The sequence below is a fragment of the Palaemon carinicauda genome, chromosome 27 (genome assembly GCF_036898095.1).
Source record: "Palaemon carinicauda isolate YSFRI2023 chromosome 27, ASM3689809v2, whole genome shotgun sequence".
In the NCBI taxonomy this organism is placed as follows: domain Eukaryota; kingdom Metazoa; phylum Arthropoda; class Malacostraca; order Decapoda; family Palaemonidae; genus Palaemon; species Palaemon carinicauda.
This window is the reverse complement of record NC_090751.1, coordinates 26,019,684-26,029,683: the sequence shown is the minus strand read 5'-3', so window position 1 is coordinate 26,029,683 and position 10,000 is coordinate 26,019,684. Positions and strand designations below refer to the sequence as shown.

The 10,000-nt window shown below is 37.2% G+C and overlaps 1 protein-coding gene across 1 annotated transcript in view; it reads right to left on the bottom strand.

Annotated features, from left to right (window-relative positions):
* Positions 1 to 8,151: 8,151 nt before the first annotated feature.
* LOC137620621 (methylosome protein WDR77-like) overlaps positions 8,152 to 10,000 on the bottom strand; it is a 24,498-nt gene continuing 22,649 nt past the window's right edge. Inside the window, 2 exon segments of the mRNA XM_068350916.1 lie at positions 8,152 to 8,239; positions 8,242 to 8,306. Of these exon segments, the coding sequence (XP_068207017.1) occupies positions 8,199 to 8,239; positions 8,242 to 8,306 (106 nt within the window). The 3' untranslated portion in view covers positions 8,152 to 8,198.

The window sequence follows — 10,000 nt, the reverse complement described above, 5'->3', positions numbered from 1 at the left end:
TGGAGAGAATGGAGAGGAGATATCAGTATTTTCAGTCTATGCAATCATATGGAGAGGAGATATCAGTATTTTCTGTCTGTGTGATCATGTGGAGAGAATGGAGAGGAGATATCAGTATTTTCAGTCTGTGTGATCATGTGGAGAGAATGGAGTGGAGATATCAGTATTTTCAGTCTATGCAATCATGGGGAGAGAATGGAGAGGAGATATCAGTATTTTCAGTCTGTGTGATCATGTGGAGAGAATGGAGTGGAGAGATCAGTATTTTCAGTCTATGCAATCATGGGGAGAGAATGGAGAGGAGATATCAGTATTTTCAGTCTGTGTGATCATGTGGAGAGAATGGAGTGGAGATATCAGTATTTTCAGTCTATGCAATCATGGGGAGAGAATGGAGAGGAGATATCAGTATTTTCAGTCTGTGTGATCATGTGGAGAGAATGAAGTGGAGATATCAGTATTTTCAGTCTATGCAATCATGGGGAGAGAATGGAGGGGAGATATCAGTATTTTCAGTCTGTGTGATCATGTGGAGAGAATGGAGTGGAGATATCAGTATTTTCAGTCTATGCAATCATGGGGAGAGAATGGAGAGGAGATATCAGTATTTTCAGTCTCTGTGATCATGTGGAGAGAATGGAGAGGAGATACCAGTATTTTCAGTCTGTGTGATCATGTGGAGAGGAGATATCGGTATTTTCAGTCTCTGTGATCATGTGGAGAGAATGGAGAGGAGATACCAGTATTTTCAGTCTGTGAAATCATGTGGAGAAAATGGTGTAATAGATAAAATATAAGATGTTTTAGGATGAACGCCCAGGTTCAGGCGGGGGGGGGGGGGGGGGGATTAAAAAGGCATAGAAGTAAAATATAGTAGAAAACTATAATGAAAATGAGGCTAGAGATTGAAGAGATGTTGCCGAAACCTTTTCAAAGATTGAGCCACAAGAAAATCTTTATTTCGGATTTATTTTTCTTGGGGATAAATTTCCAAAGGTGATTTTTTTTTTTTAATATAAATGCTCGTACCTTAGTTAACGTTCGAACAAACACCTCTCAAAAGGAACAAGTCCAGTCATAATTCTTTGCATAAATTCCATAATTTAAAAAGTGCTAATTTTACATTAAAATCTATTTGTGGCTTTATATTTAAATGTAAGAAAATCCCAGGTAGGCCTAGTAATGGCTAAACTAGGGCATACATACTTGTATATATATGTTAACACATTATTATTATTATTATTATTATTATTATTATTATTATTATTATTATTATTACCTGCTAAACTATAACCCCAGTTGGAAAAGCAGGATGCTATAAGCCCCAACAGGGAAAAAAGATGCGAGGAAAGTTAATATATTAGAAGAGAAAGTTTAGAACTAATAAAAACATTAAAATAATTCTTTCATATATAAACTATAAAAACTCAGAATAACAAGAGGAAGAAAAATAAGAACTGTCCACACGCCCGAGTGTACCCTCAAAGCCAGATCGCTATGCAACTTGTTAACACAAAGCAGAATGAAAGAGGAAACTATTGCACGGCATAACGAAGAAGATTGGCCAGAAGTATATCGATCAATACTTGGATGAAGCAGACGATAAGAAAGTACAGTAGTTCAACTTAGAGAGGAAGGCGCGTATTTATTAATGTATTGTATAATTATGTGTAGCCATTTATTAAGGATTGATTATGGGTTTTAGGCTGAGGAACGAATTAAATAAATTACCATGTATTCTAATGGGAATATTTGCTCCAACATACAATTGTTTCAACATACGAAGCAGTTTCTGGAACGAATTAAGATCGTATGTAAAGGTATCACTGTAGTTCAACTTGGATAGGAAGGCGCATAACTGTCGATGCAATCATTTAGAGAACAAGGAAGAATGGATATAATAAGAAAATGGGTATAAAATGCCAAGGGTTAACGACATTAAAGTAGAAAGAGTATGGTCGCTGGTCGGCAGTGTGTCTTATGGTTATAGGAGGGTAGAAAGAGGGAGAAGTAATAAATTGAGTGATTTATTAAAAGAAGTGATTCGTTGGTGTGCAATTGCATGACAAAAGTAGGTGTATCGCTATATATAAATAAGTAAATTATATACATATATATATATATATATATATATATATATATATATATATATATATATATATATATATATATATATATATATATATATATATATATGTATACAGTATATATATATATATATATATATATATATATATATATATATATATATATACTGTATATACTGTATATACAGTATATATATATATATATATATATATATATATATATATATATATATATATATATATATATATATATATATATATATATATATATATATATATATATATATATATATATCATACAGTATATATATATATATATATATATATATATATATATATATATATATATATATATATATATATATATACATACATACATATACCAAGGCCCTTCCCCCAATTTTGGGGGGTAGCCGACATCAACAAAGAAACAAAAACAAAAAGGGGACCTCTACTCTCCATGTTCCTTCAGCCTAAACAGGGACTCAACCAAGTTCAGCTGGTACTGCTAGGGTGTCACAGCCCACCCTCCCACATTATCCACCACAGATGAAGCTTCATAATGCTGATTCCCCTACTGCTGCTACCTCCACGGTCATCTAAGGCATCGGAGGCAGCAGCAGGGCCTACCGAAACTGCGTCACAATCGCTCGCCATTCATTCCTATTTCTAGCACGCTCTCTTGCCTCACTCACATCTATCCTCCTATCACCCAGAGCTTCCTTCACTCCATCCATGAACCCAAACCTTGGCCTTCCTCTCGTACTTCTCCCATCAACTCTTGCATTCATCACCTTCTTTAGCAGACATCCATTTTCCATTCTCTCAACATGGCCAAACCACCTCAACACATTCATATCCACTCTAGCTGCTAACTCATTTCTTACACCCTTTCTCACCCTCACCACTTTGTTCCTAACCCTATCTACTCGAGATACACCAGCCATACTCCTTAGACACTTCACCTCAAACACATTCAATTTCAGTCTCTCCATCACTTTCATTCCCCACAACTCCGATCCATACATCACAGTTGGTACAATCACTTTCTCATATAGAACCCTCTTTACATTCATGCCCAACCCTCTATTTTTTACTACTCCCTTAACTGCCCCCAACACTTTGCAACCTTCATTCACTCTCTGACGTACATCTGCTTCCACTCCACCATTTGCTGCAACAACAGACCCCAATTATATATGAAGACAATAATATAATGAGAAATAGAAGAAAAGGCAAGTGATGTACTTTAATGAAAAAGGAGTGAATACTAGATACAGCATAACTTTATGGCGAATAAAAAGTTGTACGGGTAAGTAAATACAGATAGCAAGGTTTATGAGTGAATTGACAGCTCAGGTCTGCTTAGATATGGTGATGAAGGAAGGCTCGAATGGCTGACAAAGGTGCGCATAATAAGGTACATCTACATAAATGAAAGGTTCTGGCAGTATGGGAGAGGAATAACTGCTCTATTGAATAAATCTAAAGATAATGGTTAAATGTCTCAAATTTAGCGACATACCTGAAACCCTATACTGAAATAGGAATATTTTCAGCAAAAAAAGTAAGGCAGACATCAGAAGGAATTATATGGAATATACAGAAAAAATTTATTATAAGTAGTAGGTAGTAGGTTGGCCAGGGCACTAGCCACCCATTAGAGATACTACTGCTAGAGAGTTATGGGGTCTTTTGACCGGCCAGGCAGTACTACATTGGATCCTTCTCTCTGGTTACGGTTCATTTTCCCTTTGCCTACACATACAACGAATAGTCTGGCCTATTCTTTACATATTCTCCTCTGTCCTCATACACCTGACAACACCGTGATTACCAAACAATTCTTCTTCTCTCACGGGGTTAACTACAACACTGTAATTGTTCCTCTTGGTAAGGGTAGAAGAGATTCTTTAGCTATGGTAAGCAGCTCTTCTAGGAGGACACTCCAAAATCAAACCATTGTTCTCTAATCTTGGGTAGTGCCATAACATCTGTACCATGGTCTTCCAGTGTCTTTTGGGTTAGAGTTCTCTTGCTTGAGGGTACATTTGGCATACTATTCCATATCATTTCTCTCCCTCTTGTTTTGTTTAAGTTTTCCTAGTTTATATAGTAGATATTTATTCTAATCTTATTGCTCTTCTTAAAATATTTTATTTTTCTTTGTTTCCTTTCCTCACTGAGCTATTTTCCCTGGTGGAGCCCCTTTGCTTATAGCATCCCGCTTTTCCAACTGGGGTTGTAGCTTGGCAAGTAATAATAATAATAATAATAATAATAATTAAGAAGACTGGCTCAATCAAGTTGATCATTGCGAGTTACTCGAGAGTTGAAAATGGAAGAAAACATGTTATATGGCATATATGAACAATGAATTTATTTCAATGACAAATTATAGTAATACGTGAATAGCACTGATGATTATGTTGTAAATGATAAGTGTTGAAGCAATTATAAAATCTTATAATGAAGCCAAGGCATATATAGCGCTAGATTAGTTATGAGAATGACAGGGTTGATGTAGATATGAACTGGAGACAAAGGTGTGTTATCTCCATTCCTTGTTTAATACAGTACACTTTAAGCCCTGTCCACACGATCGAGCATGCCCGACAGGCAAACAGTGATACCAGACCACAATAGTTAGTAAGAATGAGGGTTAATGACGTCAGAAGTGGGAAAACCACAGACAGGGATCTGGCATCATACAGTATTGCCAGATCCCTGCCTTTAGTTTTCTCGCTTCTGACGTCATTAACCATCATTTTCACTAACTATTGTGGCCTGGTATCACTGTTTGCCCTTCGGGCATGCTCGATCGTGTGGACAGGACTTTAAATGTCTGAATACAGTATCTTTAGATGTCTTAATACAGTATCTTTAGATGTTGGTCAAATTATATGGTTATTTGCAGCAGTACTTCAGCCACCCAGGTGTATTGCTTCCTGCCCTTTTATGGATGGATAGATGAACAGAATTTAAATCATAGGCCAGGCCCTAGGGGCAGGAAGGCCATTCAGCACCAAGGTGCAAAACTAAAATGGACAAAAGTGGGAACCGATGCAGGTGCAATCAGGATTTGCAATCTTGGTGCTTGGCAATCAGGATTTGGAATCTTGGTGCTTGGCAATCAGGATTTGGAATCAAACTGGTTGGTGTTATGGTTTAAAACTGGTTTAAGAATAATTAGTTAAATTTTCTATGTTCACAATTGGTTAATAGACCTTTTTTAACAAATTAATCACTTATTGTCCATTTAAGAGAAGTTATTGTTGATTTGTAGTACCGAGTGAACATCAGGAATAAAAGGACGACGAACAAGTCCAGCAGCAAGAAAATGATCATGCAAATAATAAAGCCTCTTTAATATTAAAAATACAAGTGCCATGGATAATCTAATAACCACATTTGAACAAAAAGTTAGTCATGCAAATTGTCTCAAATATAAGGAAGACGGGGCCTTTGCGTCAATAGGCGAAGGAGGAGATGATGATAAGGAAGAGAGTAAATTAACAATTACAACACAGTAGCCTTCCGCAAAAAATATGAAACACAGGTGTATAAACTCCTTAATGCAGCATTACTTTGTATTCTAGAAGAATGACCATAAAAATATTTGTTTATAGTTTCATGAGACCACTGCAAGTTGATGTCCTAGTCAGATATGAAATACATGAAACTGAAATAGCTACAGCGAGAACCAGTTATGAAATTTAAGATTAGAGAAAAGTGACATATTAAACTTCAAAATGTTTTACTGTACTTGCATGGGAAGGAAAGAGGTGGACAAAATAATAAACGGGAAAAGCTTTGAGGGCTATACTGTATATTTCTTGATAATTGGGTACTTAAAAATTACTCTCTGCAATCAAAAGACCATTTCTAATAACTGTAATAGCATCAGTAAATCAATATTACCATGTTATTCACCTAATGAGACATTACTCCAAAAATCCTTTTGGATTTATAAATTTGGGTAGGTCAGCACTGGGGCCTGGGAGCCTTTTCATCATCAATGTGCAACTTATAAAAAAACCCTGCAATCGTAATATGAAGCAAAAACTTAATAAGATGGAAGAAAGGAAACTGGAACGGACGTACAGGAGGCAAAAAAGAAAGTGCAGCTAGTGACAAAATCATGCTGCAAAGGCTATCAGGTAATGCGTATGATACACCACCACACCGTAGGTGGTGTATCACACGCATGATGGTACTACTCAGCTACGGGGTTAACCACCGAGTAATTTTATGCCAGACTTCCCTAAATAGCGTGATATGGCATACAGTCTGCTTTGCCTAGTACAACGAAGGTACAGTATTACAAGGAATCACTTTCATTTGCTAACTCCAGTCAAGATGGTTTGTCTTTTCATGTTTCATGTCATCTTTGGTCTTTTACAAGCCAAATATTGGCCTCTTCAGAATCACTCCAGTGAGAGCAGAGATTAGACTACAGTACTTGGAATGGCTTTATACATACATACATACATATACCAAAGGCACTTCCCCCAATTTTGGGGGGTAGCCGACATCAACAAGAAACAAAACAAAAAAAAGGGGACCTCTACTCTCTACGTTCCTCCAGCCTAACCAGGGACTCAGCCGAGTTCAGCTGGTACTGCTAGGGTGCCACAGCCCAACCTTCCACATTTCCACCACAGATGAAGCTTCATACTGCTGAGTCCCCTACTGCTGCTACCTCCGCGGTCATCTAAGGCACCGGAGGAAGCAGCAGGGCCTACCGGAACTGCGTCACAATCGCTCGCCATTCACTCCTATTTCTAGCACGCTCTCTTGCCTCTCTCACATCTATCCTCCTATCACCCAGAGCTTTCTTCACACCATCCATCCACCCAAACCTTGGCCTTCCTCTTGTACTTCTCCCATCAACTCTTGCATTCATCACCTTCTTTAGCAGACAGCCATTTTCCATTCTCTCAACATGGCCAAACCACCTCAACACATTCATATCCACTCTAGCCGCTAACTCATTTCTTACACCCGTTCTCACCCTCACCACTTCGTTCCTAACCCTATCTACTCGAGATACACCAGCCATACTCCTTAAGCACTTCATCTCAAACACATTCAATTTCTGTCTCTCCATCACTTTCATTCCCCACAACTCCGATCCATACATCACAGTTGGTACAATCACTTTCTCGTATAGAACTCTCTTTACATTCATGCCCAACCCTCTATTTTTTACTACTCCCTTAACTGCCCCCAACACATATTTAACATACTACTAAGACACCAATACCGGGTTGGCATAAAATTCTGGAGCAAAATACAATCTAAAATGTTAAGGCTTGTGATGGCCGGGTGGTAGCATCCTTGCCCGGTGATTGCCAGACAAAGAGTTCAAGTCCCACTCAAACTCATTGGTTCATTTGGTCGCTGCAACCTTACCATCTTGTGCGCTAACGATGGGGGGTTTGGGGAACCTATAGGTCTATTTGCCGAGTCATCAGCAGCCATTGTCTGGCACTCCTTGGTCCTAACTTGTGTGGAGAGGGTGCTTGGGTGTTGATATGTAATATGGCTAGTCTCTAGGGCATTGTCTGGCTTGATAGATCAATGACACTTTTATTTTCCTCTGCCATTCATAAGGAGCCTTTAAACCTTTAAACATTGATATCATACACAGTATTAATTGTATAACTTACTTGCTTCCAAATTATCATGGGCAATAAATTGAAAGTCATTAAATTTCAAAGCTGTGTCACCAATGCTTTGTAGTAATACATATCACATAAACAGTAACTTATTTAGTTGTAGTGATGCAACATCAAGAAGCTAAAGCTATGCTATATTTTTTTTAGCAGGTTGACATGCCTCGCATCACAATTTATATTGCTCTTTATTTACTCTTCCTGGCTATTTCTCTTTTTATAATACAGCATTTACTTTTTAATTTATTTCTTGAGACAAATGAGGCCTTTGGTATTCTGCTATTGAAACTAGAGTTACAACTAGCCATAAAATTGCTTTAAAAGGTTAAACACAGTAAAGTTAATCAGCATAGAAAAATTGGAAAATTGTAAGGTTATAAAATTCCTTATACAAAAATGACATCTTTAATGGTACTATACAAGCTATACACTTCTATAAAGAATGGAAATAGACTTTTTTATCCCACCCACAATTACAAGGGTATCTGTATCCTTCCATGCCAAACCCCGGACAAAATCTGTGTGCCTGTCATCTTCATACCTAAGAAAAGAAAAGACCAAATATTTTAATGACCTAAAAAATACAACAAAAGAGAGAGAGAGAGAGAGAGAGAGAGAGAAGAAGAGAGAGAGAGAGAGAGAGAGAGAGAGAGAGAGAGAGAGAGAGAGAGAGAGAGAGAGAGAGAGAGGAGAGAGAGAGAGAGAGAGAGAGAGAGAGGAGAGAGAGAGAAGAGAGAGAGAGAGAGAGAGAGAGAGAGAGAGAGAGAGAGAAGAGGAGAGAAAGAGAGAAGAGAGAGAGGAGAGAGAGAGAGAGAGAGAGAGAGAGAGAGAGAAAGAGAGAAAGAGAGAGAGAGAGAGAGAGAGAGAGAGAGAAGAGAGAGAGAGAGAGAGAGAGAGAGATGCATGTCCTTACAATTAAAAAATTATTTGAACTAATCGATTCTGGACTACTAAAGAGAGCCAAATTATTTATGAAATAAACTAATTGAAAAACTTGAAATCTAAACTAAGATCGACCAAATATTAGGGAATAACTACACGAAATTGGGAAATCTAGACTTCTGGCTCCTACTAATGTAAATCACTTCTTGCAAATTTGTCACATTAAAGATCATAAAGAAAAAGCAAATGCAAAACCTATGTACAAGACCAATTTTTGAGACAAAATAAGAAAAAGACAATCTTAAGCACCTTAGAACACTGGCCCAAGTATCAGCAGGCTGGGTAAATAAAATACTTGACCAGAATCAATATAAAGCAATTGGGACATACTGCTGAAAACAATGTTTAAAAACACAAAACGAGGTGTTAAAACTCAAAAGGGAAAAAGTCCACCTCACTATGAAAAAAGTATAAAGATGGAGTATATCACATCCCTAAGCTCTCCCTTATCTATCGCATATGATTGTATTCATGGATTTGGAGTAAAAGCTCCCATTTTTTTATCATATAGGATTGGATTTATGTATTTGGGATATAAAGCCCAGCGCTAGGACCTCTGAGGATATTCAGCACTCAAGTTCTTCTAATTTTATGGTTCTTCTAATTTTACACCATAAAATTACCCGAGGGTAAAATTTATTAGAGGCTGGACAGCAAGATGAAGAAAGGAAGCAAGAATGGAGGTGAAGTAGAAGGATATAAAGCTAGCACAAGGTATGAAGGAATTCTGCAAAGACCCTCAAATAATGCCTACAGTTTACCATGTGAAGTGAACTAACGGCACTATTCCCTCAGTTTGTCTTATAGGAACTTATTCTTGAATAAAAGGGGAAAATTTGGCAGAGACAAAAGATACAGTAAAGAGACCAAAAGGAATGAATAACAAGTAAAGGTAGAAAGTAATGACCTTTGAGGCCAAAGGGACACAGCAAAGAATATACAAAACATTTCATAGGGTATCCATACAAGACACTGAATGGTATTACCTTCCAGTGCATTTAGCTCGCAAAAGATTTTCTAAAATTATGTATGGAGAGAGAAAATAGCATCACAGTGACAAAGGAAACAATGAGAATTATGTAAAATTGTGGTTTTGACAATGAATAATTTTCCAGACACCACTCATATTTTTCTATTGTAAAAGGCCTCCCTGTAGTGCAAAGTTTCAGAAACAGACATCGGATAGACATTTCAAAATCTGTTTGCCCTAAAAGATGTAAATCTTTGAAAAAGAGAGCAATGGTACAACCTGAAAGAGTCATGAGATCCTTTCTACTCCTATGATGCTAAATC